Here is a 12,469-nt window from a genome sequence, read left to right on the forward strand (position 1 = left end):
CTCAAACTCCTGACCTCATGATCCACCCACCTTGGCCTCCCAAAGTGCTGAGATTACAGGCATGAGCCACCCACCATGCCCAGCCTTGATTTGCATTTCTTAATGATTTGCGATGTTGAGCATTCTTTTAATATGCTTGTTGACCATTTGCATATCTTCTTTGGAGAAAGTCCATTCAAGTCCTTTGCACATTTTTTAATAGGGTTATTTTGGTTTTGTTACTGTCGAGTTGTGGGGTTCTTCATATATCGTGGATATTAGCCCCTTTTCAGATATGTGATTTGCAAATATTTTCTTCCATTCCATAGGTTGCCCTTTCACTGTGTTGAGTGTATCCTTTGATACACAGAAGTTTTAATGTTAATGTGATCCACTTTATCTATTTTTGCTTTTGTTGCCTGTGCTCTTGGCGTCATTGCCAAGAGATACTTGTCACATCTATTGTCCTGAAGCTTTTCTTCTATGTTTTCTTTTAAAGGTTTTATAGTCTTAGCTCTCATGTTTAGGTCTTTGATCCATTTTGAACTAATTTTTGTTTATGGTGTAAGTTAAGGGTCCAGTTTCATTCTTTTATTGATACGTGTAGATATCCCGTTTTCCCAGCATCATTTGTTCAAAAGACTGTCCTTTCCACCATCGAATGGTATTGACACCCTTGTCGAAAATCATTTGACCATATACACAAAGGTTTATTTTGGGGCTTTCTAATCTGTTTCACTGTTCTATGTCTGGCATAAATACCAGGCCCACACTGTTTTGATTGCTCTATCTTTTTAATAACGTTTGAAACCAGGAAGTATACACTTCCAGCTTTGTTCTTCTTTTTTAAGATTGCTTTGGCTACTCAGGGTTCCTTTGAGAATCCATGTACATTTTAAAATAAAATTTTATATTTCTGGGAAAAAGAACACCATTGAGATTTTGATAAAGATTGCATTAAATATGTAGGTTGCTTGGGTAGTATTGATGTTCTAAATAATACTAGGTCTTCCAATTCATGAACATGGGTTGTCTTTCCATTTATTTGTGTCTTCTTTAATTTCTTTCAGCAACATTGTATAGTTTTCAATGTACAAGTCTTTTGCCTCCTTGGTTAAGCTTATTTCTAATATTTTCTTCTTTTTGATGCTATTGTAAATGAAATCTTTTTTTTTTTTTTTTTTTGAGATGGAGTCTTGCTCTGTTGCTGGAGCACAGTGGTGCAGTCTCGACTTACTGCAACCTCCGCCTCCCGGGTTCAAGTGATTCTTCCACCTCAGCGTCCGAGTAGCTGGGACTACAGGCGTGTGCCAAACGCCTGGCTAATTTTTGTACTTTTAATAAAGACGGGGTTTCACCATGTCGGCCAGGATGGTCTCGATCTCTTGACCTCATGATCCGTCCGCCCGGGCCTCCCAAAGTGCTGGGATTACAGGCATGAGCCACCGCGCCCGGCCTGGAATCGTTTTCTTATTTTACTTTTTGGCTTGTCCATTGTTAGTGTATAGAAATACAACTGATTTTTGTGTGCTCATTCTGTATCCTGCAACTTCACTAAATTCTTTTATTGGTTCTAACAGAGTTGTGTGTATATGTGTGTGTGTTTGTGTGTGTGTAATCTTTAGGGCTTTCTACATGTAAAAATCATGTTGTCTAACAATAAAGATAATTTTGCTTCTGGGATATATTGAATTTCTTTCACTTCTTTTTCTTGTCTAACTGCTCTAGCTAGGACTTCCAGTACTATTTCAAATAGAAATGGTGAGAGTGGGCATCCTTACCTCATTCCTGGTTTTAGAGGAAAAGTTTTAGTCTTTCATCACTGAGAATTATGTTAGCTATGGGCTTTTCATATATGGCCTTTATTACATTGATGCAGTTTTCTTCTATTGTTAGTTTTTTTTTTAGTGTTTTTATCATGGAAAGAGGGTTGAATTTTGCCAAATGCTTTTTCTCCATCAGTCGAAATAGTCATCTGGTTTTTCCTCTTCATTCTGTTAATGTGTTATATTACACAGACTGATTTTCATGTTGAACCATCCCTGCATTCCAGGAATAAATCCCACTTGGCCATGGTGTATAATCTTTCAATAATCTGTTGAATTCTGTTTGCTAATATTTTGTTGAAGATTTTTGCATCAATATTCATTAGGGATATTGGTCTGTAGTTTTCTTACAATGTCTTCATCTGGTTTTAGTGACAGTAATGCTGGTCTCTCACTTCACCTTTTGAGTCTCAGCTTCTCCATCTGTAATATGGAGATGTTAGTAGAACTCCCTGGAAAGGGCTGTTTTGCAGATTAAATGAGGGAATGAACACAAGTGCTTTGGTAAGGCTTAGTTCACAGGAAGTTCTCAAAATACATTAGCTGCTAATAATAATAAAAACAAAACAGCAGTTAATCTCATAATTAGACAGCTCAGCAGAGTGGAATTGTACATTCAGCCTGTATTAGCAGCAGAGCTTTCAACCAACATCAGTTTTATGCAGTTATTTAAATACAGGAGGGAGCAGTATTATCGGGCAGTCCTCAAAAGCTCTCCCTTGGCCTGACACGAGGCAGAGGCTTGTCCCATTTTGTGGTATCATCTAAAACTTCCTGTTGGCTTTGATTTCTAATCGCAGCTTGACAGCTTTTGAGGAGCTGAAAGTAATGGGATTTGGGAAGAGAAAAACAAAATGTAACACATAGAAATTATCTCTTTGATAAGTTATTAAGCATTCATAGGCCGGGTGCAATGGCTCACGCCTATAATCCCAGCACTTTGGGAGGCCGAGGCAGGTGGATCATCTGAGGTCCAGAGTTTGAGACCAGCCTAGCTAACATAGTGAAACCCTGTCTCTACTAAAAATACAAAATTAGGTGAGTGTGATGGTGGATGCTTGTAATCCCAGCTACTTGGAAGGCTGAGAGAGGAGAATCGTTTGAACTCAGGATGCGAAGGTTGCAGTGAGCTAGGATCGCACTACTGCACTCCAGCCTGGGCCACAGAGTGACACTCCATCTCAAACAAAAAAAAAAAGGAAGGAGAGAGGGATCATAGAGCACAACGAAATGTAGTCAGTAGGAACGGAGATGAAGATGATGTGGGTAGCATTTCTCAAAGAGCTAATCTGTTTTAATGTTTATTTAAAAAACTTATTTTTTGAGACAGGGTCTTACTCTGTTGCCCAGGCTGGAGTGTGGTGGTGCCATCATGGCTCACTGCAGGCTCAACCTCCTGGGCCAAAGCAGTCCTCCCACCTCAACCTCCCAAGTAGTTAAGACCACAGGTGTGTACCACCACACTGGGCTAATTATTTTATTTTTGTAGAGACAGGGTCTCCCTATGTTGCCCAGGCTGGTCTTTAACTCCTGGGGTCAAGCGATTCACCTTTCTCAGCCCCTCAAAGTGCTGGGATTTCAGGCATGACTAGACTTTTTTTTTTTTTTGAGCAGTTTTAGGTTCACAGAAAATTGAGCAGATAGTACAGAGAGTTCCCATATGTAACAACCCCTCCCCCACCACACTCACTCATACACACAATTTCCCCTTTTATTAATATCTTCATTACTATCATACATGTGTTGCAATTGATCAATCAATATTCATATGTTATCATTAACTCAGGCCAGGAGTTTACATTAGGATTCATTCTTTGCATTATAAAGTTCTGTTTTGACATAGGAATAATGTCAGCTATTCACCATTACAGAATCATACCGAATAGTTTCACTGGCCTCAATATCCCCTGTGCTCCACCTGTTCAACACCGCCCCCCCAACCTTCCCCTGACACCTGGCAACAACAAATCTTTCTATAGTTTTATCTTGTTAAAACTTTCATATAGTTGGAATCATACAATATGTAGCTCTTTTTGATTAGCTTTTTTCACTAAACAATATGCATTTAAAGTTCCTCTATCTTTTTGTGGCTTGATAGCTCATTTCTTCTTATCATTGACTAATGTTTTATTGTATGGATGTACCAGTTTGTTTATCCCTTTACCTTCTGAAGAGCATTTTGGTTGCTTCTAGTTTTTGGCAATTATGAATAAAGATGCTATAAACATGTATCCAAATAAATGAATCTTAAAACCCAACAATAAGAAAACAAACAACCCAAATTAAAGGTGGATAAAAGATCTGAACAGATACTTTGCCAAAGAAGATATACAGATGGCAGATAAGCATATGAAAAGATTTTAAACATCATATTTCACTTGGCAATTACAAATAAAAGATAGAATATATCTCCTCATTTATTTTTCTTCTTTAGCTTCTTGATGCAATAGATTACATAAATTGATTTTCAAACACCAAATCAGTTCTTGAATGCCTGGAATAAATCCCACTTGGTTGTAGTGTATAATTATTTTTACGCATTGTTGGATTCTATTTGCTAATAATTTGTTAAAGACTTTACATTTGTGTTTATGAGAGATATTGACTTGTAGTTTTCCTTTCTAGTAATGTCTTTATCTTGATTGGGTCTTCAAGTGATGTTGGCCTCATAGAATGAGTTAGGAGGTATTCCCCCTGGTTCTATTTTCTGGAAGAGATTGTAGGGAGCTGGTATCATTTCTTCCTTAAATGTTTGCTAGAATTCACCCATAAACCCATCTGGGCCTGGTGCTTTCTGTTTTAGAAGGTTATTAACTATCAATTCAAATTCTTTAATAGATCAGGGCCCAGATCATCTTCCTTGTATGAGTTTGGGTAGATTGTATCTTTCAAGAAATTGGTCCATTTTATCTAAGTTATCAAATTGGTAGACAGAGAGCTTTTTATAATATTCCTTTATGTAACATTAAAAATAATATATAAAATAATATAAATTATAGATATAAATATTTATATACAATATATTTTATATAATATATATGGGAACAGCTGTGATGGCCTCTCTTTCATGTCTGATATCAATAATTTGTGTCTTCTCTCTTTTTTTCTTGGTTATGTGCTAGAGCTTTGTCAGTTCTATTGATCTTTCCAAAGAACCAACTTTTGTTTTCTTTGATTCTCTCTATTGTTTTCAATTTCATTCATTTCTGATCTAGTTTTTATCTCAGTGCTTGAGTCTGTGTTAGGCTTATATTGCTCTTTTTCCTCTAGTCTCCTAAGGTAGAAGCTTTGAGTATTGATTTCAGATCTTTCTTCTTTTCTTATGTATGCATTCAAGGCTACAAATTTCCTTGTAAGCACCACTTTCACTGCTTCCCACAAATTTGAAGTTGTATTTTCATTTTCATTTAGTTAAGATAATTTTTAATTTATCCCGAGAGTTCTTCCTTCACCTTTTGTTATTTAGAAGTGTGTTGTTTAATCTCCAAGTGTTTTGGGATTTTCCACCTATCTTTCTCTTACTGATTTCAAGCTTACTTCCACTGTGGTCTGAGAGCATACTCTACATGATTTCTATTCTTTTAAATTCACTGAGGTGTGTTTTATGGCTCAGCACATGGTACAACTTAGTGAGTGTTCCCTGTCAGCCCGAGAAGAACATGCATCTTCTTGTTGTTGTGCTGACTGTTCTATAAACATCAATTAGTCTTTTTGGTTGATGGTGTTGTTCGGTTTAACTATGTCTTTACTAATTTTCTGCCTTCTGGCTCTGCTAATTACTGACAGGGTTGTAGACGTTTCAGCTGTCATATTGGGCTTATCAATTTTTCTTTGCAGTTGTATCAATTTTTGCCTTGCATATTTTGGCACTCTGTTGTTAGGTGCATATATATTAAGAATTGTTATGTCTTCTTGGAGAATTGCCCCTTTACCATTACGTAATGGCTCTCGCTCTCTCGCTCTCTCTTTTTTTGTTTTTTTTGCTCTTGTCACCCAGGCTGGAGTGCAGTGGTGCGATCTTGGCTCACTGCAACCTCCACCTCCTGGGTTCAAGTAATTCTCCTTCCTCAGCCTCCCAAGTAGCTGGGATTACAAGTGTGCACCACCACATCCAGCTAATTTTTGTATTTTTAGTAGAGACAGGGTTTCACTGTATTGGCCTGGCTAGTCTCGAACTCCTGACCTCAGGCAATCCATCCACCTCTGCCTCCCGAAGTGCTGGGATTGCAGGCATGAGCCACCACAGCCAGCCTAACGCTTCTCTTTATCCCGGTTTTTGTTGTTGTTGTTGTTCTGAAATCTGCCTTGGCCACAGTTAGTATGGCTACTCCAGCTTTCTTCTGTGTTTCCATAGTTTGGGTGGCAAAGTGTTTGGTGGAAACTTGGAAAGTGGGTAACAGCACAGATATTTGAATCAGGCAAACCTGAGTACAAGCCAGGTGACTTGTCAAGCTGGGTGACTTTGGGCAAATTCATTCTGTGCCTCAGTTTCCTTATCTACCAAATGGGAAATTATCTCTTGATTGTTGTGAAGATGAAATAGGACAATGCAAGGAAGCACTTAGCAATTTCCTGGCATGTAATGTGTAAGTAATATGTTTTATCGTTACCCTAGTATACTTAGTAATGTATTATTAATACAAGCTCTTGGTTGTTATTATATTATGGAACTTTAGATGTCTAAGTGCAAGTACTTTTATATGAAAGCTGGACAGGGCACTCTGAGAAGATAAACTTGGAAAAAAATTGCCAAGTCTCGAGCTGCCGTGGATGTGTGGTTGACAGTGTCACGAAGACCAGTGTGCCCTGCCACTCACAGTCAGAACATTTCCCTTCGTCCCTCCAGGGCCCTGCGGCCAGGGAAATGCGCAGTCACCTCCTTTGTGCTGAGCTTCACTCAGTCCTCTTATTAAAGTGAAATTACAGAGGAGCTTCTGTCCCCTGCCATCAGTTCACAGACACACTGACTGGGGCCCCTTTCCTTTGGGGAAACGTCACATCAAGCCCCCTTTTGAAAAGTAGGTCATCTGTGGTTAGGCAAATCCTGAGTAGCTTTTAAGAAGCAATGGAAATAACTAATCGCATGGGAAATGTTCATTGTACATCAGGGTATTTAAAAGGTATATATGTCGAGTGTGATTATAAAGCTATATATGTAGAGTGTGATGAATTTTGTTGAAAAAAGTTTTAAAGAATGTAAACATAGGGAAAAAAAAAAAAACATAGAAAGGGCCGGGCATGGTGGCTTACGCCTGTAATCCCAGCACTTTGGGAGGCTGAGGTGGGCAGATCGCAAGGTCAGGAGTTCGAGACTGGCCTGGCCAACATGGTGAAATCCCGTCTCTACTAAAAATATAAAAATTAGCTGGGTGTGGTGGCTCACACCTGTATTCTCAGCTGCTCGGGAGGCTGAGGCAGGAGAATCGCTTGAACCCTGGAGGCAGAGGTTGCAGTGAGCCAAGATCACGCCGCTGCACTCCATCCCGGGAGACAGAGCAAGACTCCATCTCAAAAAAAAAAAACAAAAACAAAACGTGGAAGGATGTGAACCTCAATGTTAACCATGACTGCTGTTGGTGGGGGTGAGATTGTGGGATTATAAGCAATGGTAGCGTCTTCTTTAGTGGTTTTCTCTATTTCTTGATTGGGCCATTTCTGCCCCCTGTCCTCGGACTGAGTGCCACCGTAGGTACCCATACGGAGTCAGGGAAATAGAAAATGGCCAATTCCTTGACCATTTTGGTTTTTGTAAAATAAAAAGAAAAGAAAAGAAATGGCCAATTCCCTGGCCCCACATTTGCCCAATAAGACTCTCTCCCAAGATCCCTTTGCCTTTGTGTAGCCTGATTTCCCCACCCAACAATTTGGGTACCTGTCCCCAGGTCTGGTGTCACACAGAGCACATATCCCAGCTCCTTCACTCACTGGCTGTGTGGCCTTGGGCAAGTCATTTAACCTCCTTGATCATCAGCGTTCACCTTTTAAAATGAGGATTGTCATGATGGTCCCGCGCGGCAACACAGGTAAAGCACTCAGCTGGAAACATTAGGGCCCGTGTCATTTTTGCTGTCACAGCTGCGACTGTCCTCCTTCTCCCTTGCAGTCTCCTGACATCGACAACCACCATGCGCTCATCGAATATAACGAGGCGGAGGGCAGCTTTGTTCTCCAGGACTTCAATTCCCGCAGCGGCACGTTTGTCAACGAGTGCCACATTCAGAACGTGGCTGTGAAGCTCATCCCTGGGGACATCCTGAGATTTGGGTCTGCGGGGCTGACCTATGAACTGGTCATCGAAAACCCACCCCTGGTGAGTCCGGGCCACTGGGGGACGGAGGGGCCGTGTCGCCGTCGTGCAGCCAGCCGCAAGGTGGCGCTTATCCACAGCAGTGCCACCGTGATCGCACACCGCACACAGGTGGCAGCTACAGAGTCACCCTGTGGAGCTCTGAGTCATTCCGGCGGGTCCCGGGGAGGAGAGAATCTTAGCACCCTCTTCTGGCCGTTTCTTGGAGTTGCATCTTGGCTCACATAGAACCAGAGTTTTCCAAAAATGTGCGACTTCCAGAGAGGAGGTGGAAAACAAGTGTGCTTTTGAAAATGCAGAGATTGGCCAGGCGCGGTGGCTCTCCCTGCACTTTGGGAGCCCGAGGCGGGGGGATCACCGGAGGTCGGGAGTTTGAGACCAGCCTGACCAACATGGAGAAACCCGAGCTCTACTAAAAATACAAAATTAGCTGGATGCAATAGCGCATGCCTGTAATCCCAGCTACTCGGGAGGCTGAGGTAGGAGAATCGCTTGATGGTGGAGGTTGCACTGAGCCAAACTCCCTCTCAAAAAAAAAAAATAAAGGAAAGAAAATGCAGAGATGGATGTTCGTTTTTAGGCAGATCAGCCCTCTGCTCCTTCCTAATTCTGTGACCTCGACCAGGGTTCTTCATATGCCCAGGTCTCTGCCTTCTCGACAGCACATGGCTTGGAGGGAATGTCTGTAGAGCCTGAAACTCGGTGTCCAAGTAGACGCTCAACACATAAGCGCCTGAAAAGCCAAGTCTGTGAAGTCCGAGCCAGTGTTTCCCCTAAACATGTCTGATTATAAGAATTTGAGGGGGACCGTTCAGTAAAATGACAACTTCCCGGGGCCCCTCCATGGGTAATTCTAATTTTGTGACTTGCCAGTCGGGGAGGAGGGGAACGCACGATACCTCTATTTCTCTTTTTTATGCAAAGATATTTATTGAAGTATTATTTGGAGTGGCATAACATTTGAAACCTAAATGCCCATCAAAAGGGGCATTGCTTAATAAAGTATTAGGGGTTCATTCTTATTTGGATAACTCTGCTGCTTTGTTAAATGCAGCTTTATCAAGGTGTGGCTGACATACAGTAAAACTGCACGTGCCTAAAGCACCTCATCTGCTAGGTTTGGGCACGTGGATGTAGCCGTGAAACTATGGCCACAACCGAGGCAGTGAGTGCACCCATCACACTACGGGGTTCCTCAGGAACCCAGCATTTGCTTCCTTGCTTTGAACAGCTTTACAGAAGTACAATTTATACAACACAAACCCTGCCCATTTTAAGCGCACAGTTCAACACAGGGGGTGCAGCCATCAACACAATCGACTTTCAGGACGTTTGCATCACCACATCCTAGAAAGAAACCTCTGAGATACTTGACTTTTTGAGTTGGTTTTTGCAATTTTTTTTTTTTTTGCTTTTTTGAGACAGAGTCTTGCACTGTCGCCCTGGCCGGAGTGCAATGTTGCAATCTCAGCTCACTGCAACCTCCGCCTCCCAAGTAGCTGGTTCAAGTGATTCTCCTGCCTCAGCCTCCCGAGTAGCTGGGACTACAGGTGCCTGCCATCACATCTGTTGTTGTTGTTGTTGTCGTCGTCGTATTTTTAGTAGAGACAGGATTTCACCATGTTGGCCAGGCTGGTCTCGAACTCCTGACCTCAAGTGATCTGCCCATCTCAGCCTCCCAGAGTGCAGGGATTACAGGCACGAACCACCGTGCCTGGCTGGTTAGTGTAATTTTTTTGTGTTTTGAATTGTGGTAAAATACACATAACATGAAATTGACCGTATTCACCGTCTCTAAGGTACAGTTTGGTGCTGAGTGCATTCACATCGATCCACAGAACTCTTCTCATTTTGCAAAATTGAAACTCTGTCCCTATTAAACATGAATGCACTGTCTCCCTGTTGCCCCCTCACCCCAGCCTGTAGCGACCACCATTCCACTTTCTGTGTCTGTGAATCTGACTACTCTGGGTACCTTGTATCAGTGAAATCATACAACATCCGTCCTTGTGTGTCTGGCTGATTTCACCGAGCACCTCGTCGTCAAGGTTCATCCGTGTGTAGCGCACATCAGACTGTCCTTCCTCTGAAAGCTGAAGAATACTCCCTTGTATGATAGACCACATTTTGCTTACCCATTCTTCCACCGTCACGTGGGCTGCTTCCACCTTTTGGCTATTGCAAATGATGCAGCTGTGAACCTAAGGGCACAAATGTGGGGAGGGGTGTTTTGTTTTAATCACGTAAGTGTGTCAGTCAGTGGTAGAGACGTCCAACCTTGACTACTGAAGGAGTAAGAGAATGTATTATAAACAATTCTGTTTTGTGTAAGTTTATATTTTGTCGATGAATGAGATCAGTAGCGTTACTAGAATGGAATTATGATGAGGAGCAGGAGGGACACTTTGCTAAGGGATTGACTGGCTTTTACTTATTTAATCCAACAGCCTGTGGCATGGGCTCTCTCAGGAACCCCATTTTACAGACAAGGAAACTGAAACTCAGGGAAGTTAAGTAATTTGCCCAGGATCACACAGCTAGTCGCTGTGAATTAAACTCTGTCTCCACTTGCAGGTAACAACCGGGAGAAAACCAGTGAGTCTGCTGCTGGCTCCGGCAGTATCATCAACTGGTTTTCCAAGACAACAGAGCACACTCTTACAGTCACTTGGCTGTACATGAATTTTTGAAATTCTTATTTCTACATGCAGTTGCCTCCTGCTTTATTGGCAAAGGGACTGTGGCTGTGAGACAGATGCCCCCTGGCCCATGTCCAGGACACCCGTGCCCAGGACACCCCACAGTAGCCTGGGGGAGCAAGCTGAGCTGCTGTCCCTCCCGGGTTTTCCTCATGAGAGCTCCCCGCCTCCACCGCTGGCCTCACAAAACGGCTCTTGGCTCCCTCTCGGAGCGTTGTTAGATCAAGAGATGTTCGTGCAGGTTTCCTTTGAGCTCTTATTGACGAAGGATCCTTTGCCGGCCTGAGTGAGGGCAGCCACATGGACTGAGTTACTCCTTCCTATGGCTTCCCTTTCCATGTGCCTGATGACCTTGACCTCTGGGGTATAAAAAAGAAAAATGGAGGTAGTGAAGAACGTCTCTCATCAAATCTCATCTCATTTTGGGGTCCAGTTTTTCTTAGAAATGTGTAGCTGTCTTGATTCCTGTATGCTCCTGTCTCTGACTGATTCTTTGAGTCCCTGGAGAGGGTACTGTATCTCCCCCACGGCAGAGTTTTCAAGGAATGTTTCGCTTTGGAGAAGGATCGTCCTAATATCGCAAGGCTTAGCTGTTCTTTTCCCAAGAAAGAGTTCCCAAATGGAAAAATGTATTTCAGGCTTTATGGCGGCCGTAACCAATAGAGAGGGATGTGACAGCCATTTCAAGAGGGAACAGGGGGTGGAGGCAGAAGTTAGAGACCCAGACGTGTTTGTAGACATTGCAGTGGCTAGCGTGGGTGTCCTGAAGTTCAAGTGAGCCTGCCCCGCCCAGTCCCGGCCCTGCTCTTGACCAGCTGTGGGATCATGCACAAGTTGCTTCACCTCTCAGAGCCTCAGTTCCCGTTTCTGTAAAATAGGAATCCTAACAGTTCCTCCCATGTGGGGTTACTGTAGTATTAAATGGATCATTGTTTGTAAGTTGCTTAGCCCAGCATCTGGCGCCTGTGATAGCAGCAAGACAACTCAGCTTTAGAACCAAGCGGCAGAGCGTGCTGGCAGCCACCTGCCTCCCCTGTGAGCCTTCCCATGGACAGGAAACCTCCCAACACCTCCCAGCTACCAAGTGGATGCCTTTGCGAATAACTTACCCATGGAATGACATACAAGATAGAAAAACAGAAAGAAACACTTGGTTGACAGAGTACATTGACATGCGTGCTATGCTCGAGACTACATGTTCTATATCATAGCTTTTTCACCAAAGTATAACCTAGGGGCTTGGCGCAGTGGCTCACGCCTGTAATCCTAGCACTTTGGGAGTCCGGGACGTGAGGATTACTTGAGGCCAGGAGTTCAAGACCAGCCTGGCCGACATGGTAAAACCCCATCTCTACCAAAAATATAAAAATTTAGCCAGGCATGGTGGCACATATCTATAGTCCCAGCTATCCAGGAGGCTGAGGCAGGAGAATTGCTTGAACCCGGGAGGCAGAGGTTGCAATGAGCCGAGATCGCACCCCACACTCCAGCCTAGGCAACAGAGTGAGACTGTCTCCAAAAGAAAAAGTGGTCTAGGGCCACTACATTGCACAACTCGAGTCACCATTCACGGCAGAGTCCACAAAGATGGCAGCCCCTGGAGTTGTGCGAGGCATAACCTTCAGGGCCACTTGCAGTGTCCCAGAGCCACTGTTGAG

The 12,469-nt window shown here is 43.0% G+C and overlaps 1 protein-coding gene across 1 annotated transcript in view; it reads left to right on the plus strand.

Annotated features, from left to right (window-relative positions):
• The window catches only part of FHAD1 (forkhead associated phosphopeptide binding domain 1), a 157,539-nt gene that overhangs the window by 11,779 nt on the left and 133,291 nt on the right, over positions 1 to 12,469 (plus strand). The window contains exon 2 of the mRNA XM_021668394.2: positions 7,909 to 8,115. Within this exon, the coding sequence (XP_021524069.2) occupies positions 7,909 to 8,115 (207 nt within the window). The remainder of the gene's footprint in view (positions 1 to 7,908; positions 8,116 to 12,469) is intronic.

Source organism: Aotus nancymaae, unplaced genomic scaffold (assembly GCF_030222135.1).
Source record: "Aotus nancymaae isolate 86718 unplaced genomic scaffold, 86718_ANA_hifiasm-v0.15.2.pri h1tg000053l, whole genome shotgun sequence".
Classification (NCBI taxonomy): domain Eukaryota; kingdom Metazoa; phylum Chordata; class Mammalia; order Primates; family Aotidae; genus Aotus; species Aotus nancymaae.